This window comes from Penicillium alfredii (assembly GCF_028826965.1).
Source record: "Penicillium alfredii strain IBT 34128 chromosome Unknown utg000011l_segment0_segment0, whole genome shotgun sequence".
Classification (NCBI taxonomy): domain Eukaryota; kingdom Fungi; phylum Ascomycota; class Eurotiomycetes; order Eurotiales; family Aspergillaceae; genus Penicillium; species Penicillium alfredii.
Genome location: NW_026622708.1, coordinates 639,313 through 657,721, shown reverse-complemented (window position 1 = coordinate 657,721; position 18,409 = coordinate 639,313). Strand labels below are relative to the sequence as shown.

The window sequence follows — 18,409 nt, the reverse complement described above, 5'->3', positions numbered from 1 at the left end:
GGGTGCTGGGGACAGAATACAAGTTTTAGCTTAGTGCTCTGCTTGAGTTGGCCCCAAGATTCACATTAAGCAATTGACTCGAGCACAAGTGTCCTGTGAAATTAATTCCTTGGTCTTCTGGGAATATTCTTGGCCACTGCCTGGATAGTAGGGTACATTTGCGCCATTGTAAGGAAGAACCATAGCCTGTAGGGGCCATAACGCGGGTGAGCCATAGGAGACCCAGGAGGATATATAAGTATTTCCTAGCCTCATCGGCATGATGCATTTATGATGCCGACTCAGACGGACTCGCCGCCGAAGCCGAGCCCATAGTCTCAGTCTTCGTCTCTGCCGTGTAACCGTGGCAACTGAAATTTGGGGCCTAACCCGACACGATATCGGCTAAAAAAAAAAAAAAAGAGAGAATCGTTAGGATAAAGAAACCAAAGACAAGAAAAAAAAAGGCGTAGTCAACGAACAGATAGGAAGACTGCCCCAATCACCGCAGTCCAGAGTCTTGTTGTCCTCCACGTAGCAAGCATTGGCCGGGATGCTGTTAAAAGCATCACCACTAGATATATAATCAGCTAAATAGCCTCGCAAGAGTCGAGATAACTCTTCCACTCACTCTTTCTGGGCCCCAATTTTGCCGTTGCTTTTCGTCACGAGACAGTGGTTCAAATTAAGGTCTCCCTTGGTGTACACATCCCCATCGTTTTGAGGGGGAGGGCACTTAACTTCCAGAGAGAGCTGGTCTCGCTCACCCTTAGACATAAGAATGCTCTCATGCCAGACGCAATCGGCGACTGCGCCCGCAACGAGAGTCAGCGCAGGCAGAAGGACTAGGTTGAACTTCATGGCGAGGGTGGATGAAAGAAAGCTGTGGTGTGGGGGAAATCAAGAAATGTATGAAAGAAAAGAAGTTGCTTCCTTCTCTGGTCTTATATACATATATATATATATATCGTTCAATTGACCGAATAGTCGAAACTCGTTAATCACGTTCGCCCAGTCCTTCTCCCCGTCGAATTTCGGGGCCAATTCTCTCGAAACGACCGAGATTGATGTTTACCGGGACTCTGGAAATCGGGGCCGCCCGAACCAAGAAGAGCACCGATCGACAAGCAGAGTAGCTTTCCTCTTCGACAATTTATTCCCCAGTCCATATCGTAGTACAATTAGGCGATTCAGACCGTGAGTGAGCCAGCAACATGCGGTGTCTACGCCGGATCCGCTTCAGCTGGTAAGAAGATCACCATCCACATATCCGACTCTATCTACCTTTCCCTCTTTTTTCTAACCGAGACTTTCTTTTGTTCTTCGTGGGATCCATAGGGCGTGGATCCACTATAATCCTTGGCAACTCTTCAATTTCCCTTTTTGGCTCCTGTTGATAGCACTAACCGGAGATCCCACACATACGAAGTCATAATCCTAAAAAATAGGCCGGTTTCTTGTTTCGCATGATACACCTCCCCTCTTCCTGGCTTTATCAATAATCCGAAGTGCCTTGATCAGCTTTGCATGGCACTCTGCCCGAAGTAGCAGATGCGATGCCCGGCTTTTGAACAAAGTATACCAGCTAAAGGGATAGATTTGACGACCCTAAGACTGGACTGCCGATTGCATTCTGGAGCGGGTGAGATGAGCTAGCAGCCGTTGATATGCAAGGACCTCCCGCCAGGGACTGGCCAATGGTGCTGTGATGGAGAGCTCTTGGATCTTCTCCACGGCGTGAACAAGCGAATCGACGAGTTCCAGCTGATGTGTTGGAGCAAACGTGTCCTATACAATGTCGAGGGGAACTGTCCACGTAACAGATTCGGTAAAAATATAGTAAATCTCGTTTTGAGTCTGCACTCGTGAAGCCGTTTTGCAGAACTGACGGCACAAGCTCGTTGAGTTGAGAGCGTTCTAAACGCTGGAGAGTTGCCGAAGTGGTCAATTCTCTTCCCGATGTCTCGAGTCAGACAATAATATCTTTTGGATAATCTGGACGTGCAGGTATCAAATTTGTTTAAGATGATGGTGCGGCTGGTTGGCTCGAGACCGGTCACCCTGGGGAAAATGTCAAGGAGAACTGTCTCATCTGGGACGAGATATTGTTTATCGGAGACCATCTGGTTGGTGGTAAACAGCTACTTTGAATGCTGTCAGGGAAGGGCAAAGAGAAGTCAGCTAGATCAGACACAAAGAAATAGGTATGCTGGACAATTGCGGGGCTGTAGTAAGCCTGGTTTACATTGTCAAGAGTATCAACCAAGTCGCCTTCGTTTGTGGCAATTGACAATAGCCAACACTGCGGTCTGTCTGCAACTGTTCTGTACACACCGATTCATGAATACGCACAAGAATGTCAGAATACAACCCCTTCCCCCCAACACCATGCCCGACCAACGCCACCTAAATACAAGAGAAGCCACCCAAAATCGCATATATAAGGTTCGAACAACGCCAGAAAAAGCAACTTGAACAAACACATGGGATTTTTTTTACAACTCGCCACCATGACGACCAGTATCATCCTTGCCCGAGCCAGGGGCCATGAAGCCGCCGGCGCGGACACGCAAACCAAAATTGACCAGGATCACAGCGACCAATCCGACGCCAACCACCGTCGGACCCCATTTCTCATAATACACGCGCTTGACGTCGCGGCGCTTGCGGATCTTGTCGACGCGCCAAATATAAAGGAAGAGACTATAGACCAGAGAGAGAGCGGCCAGGACGGTGAATGCCCAAGACGATGCTAGGGTTGCGGAATCGGCCCCGAAATTCAGGAGAGTGGCGGCGATGCCACCAACGATGATGGAGAATTCCAGCCAGGATAGAAAGGTGCGTTCGGCGGCAAAGTATACTTTGGGCTCGACACGGACCGGCACGAAGATACCTAATAAGAGATTAGCCTGGGCAATTCCTGGTGGGTTTCAAGAGGTGGAAGTAAACATACGTTTGCCTGGAGGAGCTTTGAACTTTTGGAAGGTACGCCGTTCGCCCAGAACAGCGATCCCACGCTGTTCTGCAGGAGGGAGTGTCGTGGGACGTGGACGTGGAACCAGTGCCAGAAGACCGTTCACAAAGGCAGAGCCCGCGCGCCGTACATAGTGCTTGGCGAGTTGCTCCGCGTAGTAGACACCGCCCACTCGACGCGCCTCTTCTAACTCGTCTGAGTCCACCGATTCATCGTCTGAATCATATAATGGGTAATCTTCGTCGCCAGGCAGCGGCTGTGCCGCAATCCGCTCCTCGACATCCAGCTCATTACTACCGGGATCAGGAAACAACACATGTTGTGGTGGGTGCGCGTCACCCGGCAAGCCGTTCGCAGCTTCTTCCTCCGCGCCCGGGGTTTCATCGTCGTCCGAGTCATCATCGTTGGCAGAGATCGACGTACTAGCCAGTGGTCGATGAATGCCGTACTTGCGCGTCACAGGCTTGCGGATGTCGACGTCCATCTGCGGCATCCAGAAAGGAAGCAGTTTAATGCGGCTAGGGAACATCGTGGCCGTACCGTGGATGAACTTGCTGAATTTGGGCACCGCCTCTACTAGGTGACTCGCCGTCAGGTCCCGGATCCACTGCGGAGGCTCCTGGCCTGCTTGGGTTTGCAGCTTCACCTCCAGCACGGCATAGGGAAATCGGTCAATGTCCTCCGGTGGGAGCTGCGAGAAGGGATAGTCCACCCCGATATCCATCCGGCGCCAGTTCTTTCCGGCCCGCTGCCGGCCGTCCAAGTTATCCTCACGAACCATGGTCAGCTCTGTGTCGAGTGAAATCCGCACTCGTGCATCGCCCGGGAGCTGGAATGCGGTACGATGGTAAAAGGTACGGGTAACCGGAACCAGACGCCGGGTGATGACCCGATACTGAACCTCGCGAGCCAATTGCTCTAGATCATCAATCTCATCTTTGCTCTTTTTGCCCTCTTTGCGCATCTTGTCGAAAATCTGCTCCACCGTCATGCGGCCATCCAGGTAGGCGTTGACATTTTTCTCCTTAAGAGAAAAGCGGGCCTTGACCGACTTCTCTCCCGTCCAGTCCTCGCGATGAGTTTTCCGTTCCACGAAAATCTGGTCGCTTTCCATCCCACCGTACCACCGTAGACGTATGGCCTCTGCACCCTCAGTCTTCTTCAGACGTCCCTGATACAACTCCCAGGTGTCGGGGTTGTCGTAGTAAATGGAGGAGATGGCATTGTCCGTTTCTTCGAACTCCTTGCTGGCATTAAACACCAGCACGGGCAGGTGTTTAAGAATGACCAGCTTCAGCTCGGTGATGTTGTCCCGGTGGACCCAGTACTTGGTCGTTTGTCGCACAAAGTTCTGCTGGCCACCACCGGCGGCGGCATCACCCTTGATTGGGTTGCCCTTGGTACGGACCAGATCATAGAGCTTCGAGAGCTTGACCACAAAAGCATCGTAATTGTCCTTGAAAAAGGGCTTGGCATTGAGACGAGCGGCAAAGACGGGTCTAAGGTACCATTTTGTCTCTTTCTGTTTGGATGTTAGGATTGTCTCACGATAGCTTCGTGTGAATGTGAAGTCAATGTCACCCACATCATGCTTCTTGATTATTTTCTGAAACCCCGTGTAATTCAGCTGGGTGAATTTGGCCAGGTCATGCACATCGGCAATAATGTCACTTAGCACCTGCTCGAGCATAAGGAAGTCGGCATCAGTCGGCTGAGGCCGCAAAGACCGGCTACTTTGGCGGCGCGTGTCGGCGGAGCCGTCCAGCCGGGAGACCACATCATTGACGTCGATCTCACTGTCCTGGATGCGTTCCACGATCTCCTCGCTCTTGCGCTTCTGGAAGGTAAACACCTTCTCGAGCTCGCTCTCAAGCAAGGCAACGAAGTTTGTCTCATAATCCTCGGACCAATCCTTGCGGGCGGGCTTGGTGTTTTCGGGGGTAGGCTGGGTGACGAAATCGGTCTTGAGGGCCTTTTTGAGCTCTTCGTAGGCTATGTAGTAGGGATGGTACTCCTTGATCATCGAGGATCGGAGATACTCGCCGAACCTGGTCCGAGATTGGTGAGCACGGAGGGAAATTGGAGGGGGGGGAGTGCTTTGCTGCGGGGAGGGTGCAGCTAGCTCTGGGGCTGGGAAAGGGGGGCGCGAATTACCTCATGCTGGGTGGTCACACTCGTTGGGGAGGGTGGTTGAAGGTGTACCAGGAGAGTGAATCAAAAGATGAAGCTCATGGCGAGAGAGAGAGAAAGAGAGAGAAGGACGATGAGCCAGGCCGCGATAGGCACTTATCGCGCCGAGAACGGCTAGAATGACTAGCGGGTGACGGAGCCACTATGTAGCTATGAACCTAGCAACTTGTTCATTCCATAAGAACTGTATAGTTGTCATATAAAATTCAATTGGATTTATGCTACAGTTATTCTCTCAATAATTCCTAATAAATACTATTGGAGCAAAAGCATCGCGATCCCGTGGCGACTTCTGAATGTGAGATTGGCTGAGTCAGCTGGACGTCGAGCTCCCCAGGGTCCGTGCGTGTCTTAGTCACCAATCACTGCTGCACGTGGGAGCTTCGATGGAGCCTCAGGATCGGATCTGGTGCCTTGCTGCCTTAGTTTTTGCACTAACAGTAGAACTGTCCTATTCCTCTTTCCTCCTACAACGTGTAGGCAAAATCATGGTTTTCATGGTCTGTAAGATCCAGCCATCTAGTAAATGAGTGAGCAATGATATCCATGAATGTAAACATATTTTAAGGCAAAACCACTTACTCTTGATTCTCCAGTCGCACATAGTCTGGCTGTGAGCAAATATCGGCCTTGCGACGGTTCTCCCGGTTGTACCACCACCAGATAAACAGCAGAATAAATAGACACAAGCCCCGGCAGGCAATAATTGTGACTTTGGCCGGAACATAGCGTGGGGCGTCCTCAAGGCGGAACGTCAATGGTCCTTGAAACAAGAGCAGATTAGTATACACTTCGTATACCCCAGCTACGTTGGACGAGATCAACTACAACAACGCCACGAACGAGGTCGGGAATGCTTGCGTCATATAGCATCCAATCAACCGGCCCATGTTATTAGATAGCGGCAGCGCGACGATGAGGATGACGTCCACAGTAGCAGCTCACTTGAAGTGTTTGTTTCCAATTCCCTGCTGGTTGATGCGCACTCTCGCACTTGCTAGCACTCGGTCTTCTTTTTTCAGCCAGCGCGCGTTGAGCTGATTGTCGGGAACCATCCATAAGAACAATAGCCCGAGCGCAATGGTGAAGAGCCCGGTGAATTGAAAGACAATTTTCCAGGGCGCAATAAGCGATCCGTGCTTATTGCTACCGGCTGCGATTCCATAGGCTATCAGGCCGCCGATGATCTGACCCCAGCCGTTGAAGCTATACCAGATACTCACGCGTTTACCTTGCTCGTTGCGGGTTGGGCATTGGTCTCGTTCTGTATTGTTGATATTGCGGGGGCAGCGGACAGACGAAGAGAGGCTTGGTACTGTATGCCAGATCCACGCTGAAGTCAAGTTCAAGCGAGTAGAAAATAAACAAATCAAATCAATTGAACATGGGCGCAAAGGAATGCGGGGAATACCCCGAGGATGTTCTTTCTTTGATGTATATATTATCTCACTAATAGTTTTTAAGCTAGTTGCGAATCCTTTTCTTATCTCCCTTCACACCCTCTACGCTATATTCATCCCGATTAGCTGCACTGGAGTTATACGAGCATGAAGAGACTCGAATCGAGGACGCATTTCGCTACAAATTCATAGATTATAAAATGACATCTTACAGTGGAGTATACTCTCGTGTTGCCACTCCATTTCCCAGAGTCAAGTGGAGCCCACATAGGGTCCCCTCCCGTAGATCAGCATGCATTTTGCTCTAGAACAGCCACCAACAGCTCTACGATCGACCCGTCAACCCCTCTTCGGACTGCCTCGGAGTTCGAATTGGCTTTCGGCATTCGAGCTTGCCACTGTTCACCTTGATGCCCGGAATTCGGTATTCCTGAGCTTGTATGCCGGCAGAGCCAATCTGGAAGTGTCTCGCACGAGAGCCCATCTACTTTATTGTTATGATAATAGGAGTTTCTTTTCTTTTGACCTTTTTTTCTCGTTTTCTTGCTTCAATTATTCATTTATTTTACTCTAAATCACGACATTGATCCCGGGCAGAATCCATGAGTCCAAGCCCTAATCTCCACGATGCTGAACCTCATGGCTCCAGCTTCACCAGCCCCAAGCAACAGGCAATGGGGATTCTTGCTCTCCGATTTCACAGCCCGTAACACTCAATCCATACCTGCAACCCAGACAACGCAACCACCCCAGACCAGACCCCTCGCCAATCCCCAACCCATCACATCGGAACTCCCCGTCCCATCATTCCGCAACGTTTCAGCCTGCAACCGCTGCCGCCTCCGCAAACACCGCTGTGACCAGCGGCTCCCACGCTGCCAATCCTGCGCAAAGGCCCACGTCCGGTGCGTGGGCTACGACCCGCTCACTAAGCGCGAAGTCCCCCGCAGCTACGTGTATCTCCTCGAAAACCGTATTAGGTATCTGAAACAGCTCCTAACGGAGCACAATATCAGCTTCAAGCCTGCACGGGCCTTTGACGAGGAAGCTCTCCAGGCTGAGGCTGAGTCACAACCAGCTCCATCACGACAATGCGATCCTAGTGGTTCTCATGCGAGGAATGCCGCCGCCGCCGCTGCCGCTTCACTTGAGAGGACAGAGCATGTGCCATCGCCGAAACAGCGGACTGCGCCGAAAAGGAAGCGTGACCAGTTCGCCGAGGACAAGCTGTCGCAGTTAAACACCATCCTGAACGAACTATTCACCGAGCATTGCCAGCGTCAGAGTCGCTCTGGTATTCCTACCCACAACCAGCCTTATCCTGGTTCTGCTATTCCCAGGACTCGAGCACAGCGCATACGGGTCCAACGGAAGCCCTCGTGGTCTATGCCGCGGTGCCACTCGCCGGAATCTGTTGTCAGCCATTCAAGCAGCGAGTCACTTGATCCACTGCTGCAATATGAGGGTTCCAGCTCTGCGCACAGTTTGACGGGAAATGATAGTGCTTCCGAGGGGTATCAGGGACTTGACATTGAGAATATGGGCAGCCCTTTTGCTATGGATGTAAATGGGTTGGGCCTTGATCTGGATGCACTCGGTACCAAGCCGCTCATCGCGGATGGCAGTCTGAGAAACATGGCAATATCCAATACTTCTCTGCCAGCGCGAACGCAGCCTGGAATGAGGGCGAAATCCAACACTGCTGACCCTCACGAAGAAACCGAGAGGGCCAACTACGACTTGTTGGATGAGTTCCTTGTTGGTTGGGCGGATGGGGAATCTCTAGGGGATTAAACAAGCTCACTTGAGATGAGATGTATCACACTTGTTGGGCAAACTGAGGTGTTCATAGTTGACGCGGAATTATATCAAGACCTGCATGCATGAATACAGAACAAAGATGCATTACTCATACTGTTGCTATGAACCCCCGCCCAAATCGAAACGCCAGACACCCTCGAGCGCGGAGAATGACATGCAGCCGAATCTAAATCATCGCGTCATTGTATCATCGAGTTTAGGACAGGCCGGGAGCTGCTCGGCGGATGCTTCGCCGCGGGCCCTCCCCAGAGACATACACAGCACCCTCCGCCTCCAGCGAGCGCACGGCATCACCGAACTGGTTGTGGTCCAGTGGTGCATCACTTTGCTCGCTCATGTCACGGAACAAGTCGGCCCAGCGGACCGTGCCGCCGCCGATTCCACCGCGCTCGTCCACGCGGGCCAGCACGGCGCGCTTGAGGTCGTCGCGCATGCGGCGTTCGCTGGCGCTGGTGCCCTCGGTCAGCAGACCCATGTCAATCAGACCAGTGCGGGAATCCGTCGCGGCCTGCTTGATCGCAGAGCGGATCAGGCGGACGGCTTCCTCGACGTCTGCGGCCGTCACCTCGGGTGACAGACGCATACGCGCGTGTGCCTCAGATAGCCGGATCATTGACTCGAGCTGCCGAGTAGTAGCTGTGATTCGGCGCTCTGAGGAGCGAATGTCATCGCCCAGCTGGCGCATGGCCACATAGGCATCAGCCAATGCGGTGCCGGCTGCCGGGGTGAGAACTGGCTGGATGTTGGTCTTGGCGTATGTAATATAGGCCGTAAGGAACTCAATGGGCTAGAGGAGGGACTGTTAGATAGAACCATATGTTATGTTCTGAGACAATCAAGACTTACCAGAATCTCCTCCGAGCTGGCATGCTCTGGAGCATCCTCCAGGTACATGTTGACTAAGTGCTTGGCTAGGCGGCGATCTTCCGATTCGTCGACGCGATCCAGCACAAGGTAAACAAGATCAAATCGAGAAAGCAAAGTCGGGGGCAAGTCGATGTTTTGTGGAACGGGAAGCCGGGGGTTGTATCGACTGCCAATCGGGTTGGCGGACGCCAGGATAGACGTACGGGCATTCAGAGTGGTGATAATGCCCGCCTTGGCAATCGACACGGTCTGCTGCTCCATAACTTCGTGGAGAACGGAGCGCGTAGACTCGTTCATCTTGTCGAATTCATCAATGCAGCAAGTGCCGCCATCCGACAGGACTAGAGCACCTGACTCCAGCACCATCTGGCGAGTTTCTGGATCACGCGTCACGTAGGCTGTCAAACCGACGGCTGACGAACCCTTGCCGCTAGTGTAAACACCGCGCGGTGCAATCTTATGAACGTAGCGAAGCAATTGCGATTTAGAGGTAGACGGGTCACCACAAAGAAGAACGTTGATGTCGCCACGGTAGCGTGGGTTACCACCCTTTTGGAAGGTCTTGTTGGTGCCACCAAAAAGCTGCAGCAAGATACCCTTCTTCACATCGTCCATCTCGTACACGCTAGGGGCCAGGGATCGGGCAAGGAGCTCGTAAATATCAGGCCGAGAAGCAGTCCGCTTGATCTTTTCCTCTTCCTCAGCCGAGATCTTGCGCGCCTGGTCGGCCTCTGCCGCCTGTTCAGACATCTCCTGCTCGACGGTTGACAAGTCGATGCCCATCTTCTTGCGGTCGACCTTTTGCACATGAAGAACATCCACATAGGTCTTGAACAGGGTCTTCTGGGACCGCTGTCGAGCACTGACACGCATGGGGTTGCAGCGGAAAATGCCCGTCACCTCGACACGGTCACCTGCTTTGCAGATATCGACCAGCTCATCGTACACGCACAAGGAAACTGAGTGAGGCGTCTGACCATCCGGGACATTGTCTGGTGTTTCCTGAAGCTTGATTACTTGCTTGTCTGAGAATGAACAGCGATTGTGAAGAAGTTGCATCGAGTTCTTCTCCTGGCATGACTCTCGAGGACAAATCGTTGGTTCCGCAATTCTGCCTCGGTCGATGTCGACCTGAACACCATAGTTGCAAACACTGCAGCGGAAAAAGGCTAGGATCGATTGTGTTAGTTACTCTCAAAACCACCAATTTTCATTGTACTTACCTTCTTTCATATCGGGGATAATGGGCGTGGCTCGGATGACCAAACCCTTAATGCTGACTAGCTTGTCCATATCTAGAAAACAAAATGTTAGCTACCACCAGTGGAAGCACGCAATAGAAAACGTACCAGCGGGGTCAAGATCTCTCATGTTCACTGTCCTATCCAGGCCGAACGGAAGAACCTTGAAAGACATCGCCTCGACCTCGCCAACCAGATCAGGCACATCAGCAGGCTGAACGACACCATCCGAAGTGAGAATGGGCTGTCCCCGTCGGTCTCGAGATTGGGCGCCGCGCTGACTTTCCGACCGCAAAACATCCATCTCCTTGAGAGCCAGATCGACCATTACATCTTTCACGGCCTGATCCATCAACGGAATGATTTCTTGCGGGTATGCAGACAATTGATGCCACAGTTTGAGTGTTGAGGGGTACGCCTTCAGGTTCCGGGCATCCATATTGAAGGTCGTCACACCGAGCCGGCGCATGTCGTTCAACAAGTTGATATATTCACGCTTCTCTGCTGCCTCTCCAAGGATGCGGGTCTCATCCTCTGAAGCGCCATCCGCCCAAAGTCGATACTTCGTGGCGAAGTTGTACAAAAAGTTTTTGAACGCCGACATCGAATCCTGGATCGAGATATTCGTACCCCAGATCACGCGCGAAGAGTTACCAGCCATTGCTTCGGCCTCCGACGTGCCCGGGTGGATGTTTGAAAATGTGGCATCGGAGCGAGGCGCATTGTCACCTGCGGGCATCCCATTGGCATCCACGAACACCCGATTCCTGCGGGCGGGGGTGGAGCCGAAGCCACCTGAATGCAAGTCACTGCGGCGAGGCGCTCCGCGACGACCCTGTTGCGGTGACACGAATAACCCACTACTCGTGCTGAGGGCATCAGAGCGAAGATCTGAGCGGATGTCTGTTCGGCCGAACCCCCGGGTTGGGCTAGAGCTTGGGATGTAGTTGATCGGGGAAGAGTCTGCTGTGATTTTAGTACTTCCATATGCTTCAAGACAAATTGCAAAGTCGCATACCTCTGACCCCAGGGTTTCCCCGCGGTGTTCTCTCTCCATCATCCACATTGGAACTCGCATCTGCCATCCGAGCATCGGGGGTTTCTGCGCTATCATGGCCCTTGGTGGGAGATGACTGGAAGAAAATTGGAGATGAGGACGGTGCAGCTCCCTCGGCCATCAGGCGTCGGGAGGCACGGGGGGTTGCCTGGAAAGTTGGGCTGCTGGGAGGTTCCTGTCGAGACATGGATGATACGGGCGACGCCGTGGAGTTTTTAGAAGGACGACCCCTCCGATTTGATGCCGGGGACGACATGTTGAGGGTGAATTGATAGTGGCGGAATACTCGAGATAGGCAAAAGTGGATGGGGAACGGGTGACTGAGAAAGGGAGACAAAAGCTCTTTTCCCCGGCAACGCGTGGGACGCGACCCGCGCGTAAAGTGGTTTCCTCTTTGGGACGACGTGTTCACCAGCCACATCACGTGTCATTTTGCTCTGGAAAATTTGGAAGTGGCGGTATGATGACATAACTAGCACCGCCACTCTCCTGACAGGCGCCAATCACCGCGCTTTCCCATTTGGGTGATTTGTGTACGTGCTGCCTGGAGCATCAGGCTCAGACCAAGGTTGGGACGCAGTCGAGAACAAAACTCCCCGAGGTTGTCTCCTATTTCTGCCTTCCTCCTATCTCCTATTCCTCGGAGCCGCCAGGGTCAGCCAGGCTGTTTCACCAGGCGCCTGATGTCATTCCACAAACGATCGGCGTTTCCGCGATCCCTCCAATCATCCCTGTCAAAGCCCTACTAATTTCTTGGAAAGCTGCCGGCAGCCACTGCAGTCATTGTGCAACCCGAGACATCACTGCATCTCTGGGGATAGCGCGCTCCACCGCTGATCCGGCGTCTTTGTTTCTATTCGTGATTGTTAAGGTTTCTTTTTCTTAGCTTCCTTTATTACGGAAACCATCTCTCGCTCTCTCCCCGAAATCCAATTTCTGGATGTCTTTTTTCAACCTCTTTTGATCCTCCCACTGACCGCATCTACAAGATCTCGGGATGCCCCGATTATTTCGCACACGACTCGCGGTGTTCTAACTTTTGCTTTGCCTGGTCTTCTCTCTGCACGATCCTTACCGCCGATCGCCATGGCATCAGGCCTGGAGAAAGCGTTGGAGAACACAGGTGGACACGGCCGAAGAGCCCAGGGGGTCCCGATCAAAACATTTGTGGCCTCGCTAACGACGGCCATTATTGTTTTTGTTATCGAGTTTCTGCTCTTTTTGCTGCTGAAAGGCAAACTCACTCGCATTTAGTAAGTTCGAACCCAAACTGAGGAAAGTATGGGGTTAACCGACGGAATTTCTAGTCAACCACGAACTTACCTCGTCCCGGATCGAGAACGCACGAAGCCCTCGCCGCCGGGTCTCTTCCGCTGGATCAGCCCTGTTTTTCGCACTTCCAGCTCAGAATTCATCCAAAAGTGTGGGCTGGACGCATACTTTTTCCTGCGCTATCTGCGCATGCTTCTTAAGATCTTCGTCCCCTTGGGTTGCCTTATACTTCCTGTGCTCCTCCCGGTAAATCGTGTTGGCGGAAAAGGCACCACCTTTCAAAATGGCACCGGCCCTGGTCCTCGATGGAACGTCACCGGTTTGGACCAGCTGGCTTGGGGTAATGTCACTCCGGAGCACACCCATCGGTACTGGGCACACCTGGTGATGGCCGTCATCGTCATATTCTACGTCTGTGCCGTATTCTTCGATGAACTCCGGGGGTATATCCGTCTGCGCCAAGCCTACATGACGTCCCCCCAACATCGACTGCGTGCTTCTGCGACTACTGTGCTTGTGACAGCAATTCCGCGCAGCTGGCTTGATGTTGACGCACTCGTTACACTCTTCGATGTATTCCCAGGTGGGGTCAGAAACATCTGGATCAACCGCAACTTCGACGATTTGAATGAGAAGGTCAAGGAGCGTAACAATGTCGCCTTGCAGCTTGAGGCCGCTGAAACGGAATTGATCATCAAATGCAAAAAAGCTCAGCTGAAGCGAGCCAAGGCAGAGGCCAAGAAGGCTGGGGAGGACAAGAAAAATACAGAGAAGGAAAAAGTATCGACCGATGAGCGAGCATCACACATGGCAATGGGTCCAGGAATCAGTTCTGGTGATCCTCATGATGCCCACACGTTGCAAGAAGTCTTGGATAGGCCCTCAGAAGGAAGGCGAGAGAGCACCTCCGAGGACCCACCTCGGCTTGGAATGCTTGATCCTGCTATTATGGCAGCTGGGGCCGTTGGACAAGGGGTGGGAAAGCTGGGCAAGTCGATGTTGGGAGGCCTCAAGAAAGTTGAAAATGGTCTCGATGGCACGCTATCCAAAAGCCGGGGCTTCGTTGCCACCACAGAAAACGTACTGCCGCCTCGTGGGAATACCCCTCCGGAAGACAGTGAGGTTCTCCCTCAAGAAAAGCACACTACAGATGCTGCGACGGCATCTGTTCACAGTGTCTCAATGCCACGTACACCCGAGACAGGCCACCCCGAAACAGATCAGCCCGTCGGTGTTTCATCACGCGAGCTAGAATCGCCGCCAAAGCGTCCGTTCTGGAAAACTCGAGTGTCTTCTCATTCAAAACCATCAGGAGTACCAGAGCCTGACGAATATCCTCTCACCGGACCTGGCACGCCTGCTTCTGGCCAGGGACGTCGCGGTTCTGAAAAGGCTGAGGGGGATAAAGAAAAAAGCAACAAGCACACCCGCAAGGATGGAAAAGACGCAGATGAAGAGTACCCAGTCGCCTACAACGAAAACTTTGATAACGAGGATTATGGAGAGCCGACATGGCAAAAATACATCCGACCAAGAGATCGTGATACGATGCGTCTTCCCATCTTTGGCCTGAGTTGGATGCCGTCGCTTTGGCTGATTGGCAAGAAAGTCGATACAATCAATCACTGTCGAAAAGAACTCGCTCGGTTGAATCTCGAAATCGAGATCGACCAGCAGCATCCCGAGCGATTCCCCTTGATGAACTCGGCGTTCATCCAGTTCAATCATCAAGTCGCCGCGCACATGGCCTGCCAATCTGTCAGTCACCACGTTCCTAAACAGATGGCGCCTCGGATCGTCGAAATCTCCCCTGACGATGTCATTTGGGATAACATGTCCATTAAATGGTGGGAGCGCTACCTGCGCACCTTCGGTATCATCACGCTCGTGTGTGCAATGGTGGTTGGGTGGGCATTCCCCGTCGCATTTACGGGACTGCTTTCGCAGTTGACCTATCTCCAGGGTTTTACATGGCTCGCTTGGATTGGCAAGCTCCCGAGCTGGTTCATCTCGGCCATCCAGGGTATCCTGCCCGCGCTGTGTTTGGCCATCTTGATGGCAGTACTGCCCCTGATTCTTCGCTTCCTCAGCCGCACACAGGGTCTGCACACTGGCATGGCTATCGAACTCACGGTGCAAAACTACTACTTTACATTTTTGTTTGTGCAGTTGTTCTTGGTGGTCACCATCGCTTCCAGCTTCTCGACAATTATCGACAACGTTACCAACGTGACTAGCTGGCCAGAGCTTTTGGCTGAAAATATCCCCAAGTCCAGCAATTATTTCTTCTCATACATGATTCTGCAAGCCATGTCGGTCAGTGCTGGTGCTCTCGTCCAGATCTTTGGCCTAGTGAGCTGGTTCATCCTAGCTCCGATTATGGATGCTACGGCCAGGAAGAAATGGGCCCGAACCACCAACCTCAACCAAATGCAATGGGGAACATTTTTCCCGGTTTACACAACACTGGCCTCAATCGGTATGTATTCCCGCCCTCTCCGGTGCTAATGCTATCTAACGCTCTGCTAGGGCTCATCTATTGCGTGGTTGCGCCTCTCATTCTTGTGTTCAACATTATCACCTTCAGCCTCTTCTGGTTTGTTTACCGCTATAACACACTCTATGTCACCAAGTTCCGTTTCGACACCGGTGGCCTTCTTTTTCCAAGGGCCATCAACCAACTATTCACTGGTCTTTACGTCATGGAAGTATGTCTCATCGGACTCTTCTTCCTAGTCCGAGACGAGAATGGCGAAGTTGCGTGTGAAGGCCAAGGCATTTGCATGATTGTAGTCCTTGTGTTGACCGTTGGATACCAAATTCTTCTCAGTGAGGCATTTAGTCCATTGATCCGCTACCTGCCCATTACTCTGGAGGATGAGGCTGTGCGACGAGACGATGAGTTCCGTCGCGCCCAACACGCTCGTCTGGGTCTGGCTATCGATGAAGAGGATGATGATGACCAGGAGCCCGAGCTCGGGCGCCAGGAACAACACCAGGATCGAGAGGCACGAGACATTGAGCTTAAGACCTTGGGGATGGACCAGAACTCCCGAAAACAATTCAATTCTAACGATCGCCTCTGCACGCCAAAACTCGGCAATAAGCGCCCGTCGTGGACTGATCGCACATCAAAGCGACGATCCAAATATTTCGGACTCAATTCGGCCGGTTCCACTCCGACTGTGCAGACTATGCGCGAGAAGCTTGCGCAGGATGCCGAGGCCCAAGGACCGCCCACCCACTCCATGGGTCATGCTCTATTTGCAGGGATCCATGACGAACTGGAGGATCTCACGCCAGACGAGCGTGACCAGCTGGTGCAACGTGCGTTCCAGCATGAAGCCCTACGCGCCAAACGGCCTGTTGTCTGGATCCCGCGCGATGATCTGGGAGTGAGTGACGACGAAGTGTACCGGACACAGCGGTTCAGTAAGCACATCTGGGTCAGCAACGAGTACCAGGCCCTGGACGGCAAGTGTCGGACGATCTTCAGTCGCAGTCCGCCAGATTTCTCAGAGGTGGACCTGATTCAATTGTGAAGTTGCATTGCCGGGCGTTGGCCTCGTTTTTCTCAAGTCACTGCATAGCATTTTGAAGCGTTGCATCCTGTCATATACATCATGTTTCTTTTCTTCTTTTTCCCCTCGGGCAAGGGTGTTATTCTCAAGGCATCTTATCTTAATCCATAAACCGGCACAGCGGCAGTCGGTAGTTATCGACCACCCAATAAGCTCTTCGGACACCCTCCCACTCGCCATTCAATTTAGGGACCGGGATATCTTCCCAGTCGATGTCGAACCCGGCCTCGAACAGATCCATCTCTACGACTTTCTGGTAGACGTCGTACGAGATCTGGCGATCCGCTCCCATCCCATTGAAAAAGCCCCATCGGCCCTCCTGCTCCAGCAACCCAATAACTTGCTCGGAAAAGAAGTCCCGGAAATCGCTGTACGACTCGGCAAAAGTATCATAATAGATCGCATCAAAGGTTTCGCCCGCAGCCACCAGCCCCGGCAGGATATCCTGCCACCGGCCTTCGTGGATTACTACTCCGGGCTTGGTGTCCCACCCGCGCTGCTTCATCTCCGCGACGACATCGGCATGCGCTTCGATGATATGGTGGCTCGCCGGGCCTTGCTCCTGGAAAAATCCATCCACGATACCCATCCCGTGCCCGATGTTCAGCACGTTCAGTCCCGGCGTTGGGAGGAGGGCCCGCGCGGATTTGCGCATGATGTCGCTCTCCCAGCCCATCATTACCCCGTTCTGATCTTCGTCCAGGATCCTGTCCTGCTGGATGTTGAGGTGCGAGTCGAGGTAGCGCGGGTTGGTCACGTTGGGGTTGGTGCCGGCCGTGGCATCGGATTCTGTCGAGGCCTGCACAAGCTGCGGTACTGTGTCCGCATCGGTCTGTGCCTCCGCTTCTGTCGTCTTTTCTTCTTCTGTTGTCTGCTTGTCTGCTTCTGCTTCTTCTTCCTTTTCTTCATTGTTGTCGCTTTCCTCTCCATCTGAGAGCTCCTCGTACCCATCCAACCGATTCAGCAACAGCTCCGCCCGCACACCGGCATCCACAATCAACTCATACAGCGCATGCGCCTTGATCCTGCGCGCAAGACACCCAGGCGTCTCGTCATTGTTATCCAGGTCATTCCAGATCGCGCCCTCCTGCAGCAGGAACTTGACCGTGTCAATCCCCGACCGAATCACCTCCGACTCGGCAGAGTGGTCGTCATTGCTTGTCTCCACGCCGTTGGCACCGGTGCCATTCACCCCGTTCGCTTCTTCCTCGGGGTCCGGCTCGCAGGCGGCAATTGCGGCGTGCAGCGGCGAGTACCCTGTTTCGGGATCTTTCACGTTTGCTGCGTCGGGAACGGAGGACTGGGTGCGGGAGAGCCGGCGCAGTTTGGCGAGGTCATGTTGCGACGCGGCTAAGAGGACCTCTTGCACATCGAGGTCGACGTCCACGTCAGTGAGGTGGACTCGGATGTCTTGGTCGGCGGGGTCGGCCATTGTGGCGGGGTTGCTTGCGGAAATGGAGGGAATGTCGCAGGGTGTTTGAAAATGAAATGAGATGGGAATATAGAACAGATTATCTCAAGTTTTCACGCATAATTGAAGGGGGGTTTTTTTGGTGTTGAGTCGCGAGTTGCAACCGGAGAGAAAAGTCTTGAGTTCGGTGTGGGTAGTCAAATCTTAAACTTAGTCAATTGTATTCTCTAGATGCCCTCGATAATTTCTGGATCTTGAGTATATACAGCTTGCTATATAATACTGATCTTTATTATCTAGATAGTGAATATATATATAGCTGAATTAGTAATTCTACTACATTCTTCTATAAATATCGAAGTCCTCTCGTCACTTCCGCCACTGTCTAGTGATATATAACGCTAACAAGTAGGTCAGGCTACACATCGCGACGAGAGCAAATAAAGAAAGAAATATCAATAAAAGACTTTCGATAAAAATTAGCTTAATTCTTAAAACCTAATTTACAATATCAAAGCATGTGAATGTGGGGGGCTGTTACGCCAAAAAAAAAAACCCACGATGATGATGAGGGAGGTCACCAAGGGAGTAAAGGCAGCTCACAAGTTGGAAATCA

At 52.4% G+C, this 18,409-nt stretch overlaps 7 protein-coding genes across 7 annotated transcripts; 2 read left to right on the top strand and 5 right to left on the bottom strand.

Annotated features, from left to right (window-relative positions):
• Positions 1 to 268: 268 nt before the first annotated feature.
• Positions 269 to 840, bottom strand: NUU61_008682 (uncharacterized protein; the record flags this gene model as incomplete). The annotated part of the gene is made up of 3 exons (XM_056659207.1): positions 269 to 330; positions 462 to 553; positions 611 to 840. Coding segments are annotated over 3 exons (324 nt in total). The 3' UTR covers positions 269 to 328.
• Positions 841 to 2,474: 1,634 nt separating this feature from the next.
• Positions 2,475 to 4,976, bottom strand: vtc4 (putative vacuolar transporter chaperone (Vtc4); the record flags this gene model as incomplete). The annotated part of the gene is made up of 2 exons (XM_056659206.1): positions 2,475 to 2,872; positions 2,933 to 4,976. 2 exons carry the CDS (start codon positions 4,974 to 4,976, stop codon positions 2,475 to 2,477), a joined length of 2,442 nt encoding a protein of 813 aa, XP_056507499.1.
• A 1,108-nt stretch (positions 4,977 to 6,084) lies between these two features.
• Positions 6,085 to 6,397, bottom strand: NUU61_008680 (uncharacterized protein; the record flags this gene model as incomplete). The annotated part of the gene is made up of 2 exons (XM_056659205.1): positions 6,085 to 6,349; positions 6,375 to 6,397. 2 exons carry the CDS (start codon positions 6,395 to 6,397, stop codon positions 6,085 to 6,087), a joined length of 288 nt encoding a protein of 95 aa, XP_056507498.1.
• Positions 6,398 to 7,170: 773 nt separating this feature from the next.
• NUU61_008679 (uncharacterized protein) lies at positions 7,171 to 8,337 on the top strand (the record flags this gene model as incomplete). The annotated part of the gene is made up of 1 exon (XM_056659204.1): positions 7,171 to 8,337. One exon carries the CDS (start codon positions 7,171 to 7,173, stop codon positions 8,335 to 8,337), a length of 1,167 nt encoding a protein of 388 aa, XP_056507497.1.
• A 223-nt stretch (positions 8,338 to 8,560) lies between these two features.
• Positions 8,561 to 11,785, bottom strand: NUU61_008678 (MCM DNA helicase complex subunit MCM4; the record flags this gene model as incomplete). The annotated part of the gene is made up of 5 exons (XM_056659203.1): positions 8,561 to 9,151; positions 9,211 to 10,400; positions 10,455 to 10,526; positions 10,581 to 11,435; positions 11,491 to 11,785. 5 exons carry the CDS (start codon positions 11,783 to 11,785, stop codon positions 8,561 to 8,563), a joined length of 3,003 nt encoding a protein of 1,000 aa, XP_056507496.1.
• An 830-nt stretch (positions 11,786 to 12,615) lies between these two features.
• NUU61_008677 (putative DUF221 domain protein) lies at positions 12,616 to 16,343 on the top strand (the record flags this gene model as incomplete). The annotated part of the gene is made up of 3 exons (XM_056659202.1): positions 12,616 to 12,782; positions 12,837 to 15,280; positions 15,331 to 16,343. 3 exons carry the CDS (start codon positions 12,616 to 12,618, stop codon positions 16,341 to 16,343), a joined length of 3,624 nt encoding a protein of 1,207 aa, XP_056507495.1.
• A 139-nt stretch (positions 16,344 to 16,482) lies between these two features.
• On the bottom strand, positions 16,483 to 17,814 carry rmt2 (protein-arginine N5-methyltransferase; the record flags this gene model as incomplete). The annotated part of the gene is made up of 1 exon (XM_056659201.1): positions 16,483 to 17,814. One exon carries the CDS (start codon positions 17,812 to 17,814, stop codon positions 16,483 to 16,485), a length of 1,332 nt encoding a protein of 443 aa, XP_056507494.1.
• Between the last annotated feature and the right edge of the window lie 595 nt (positions 17,815 to 18,409).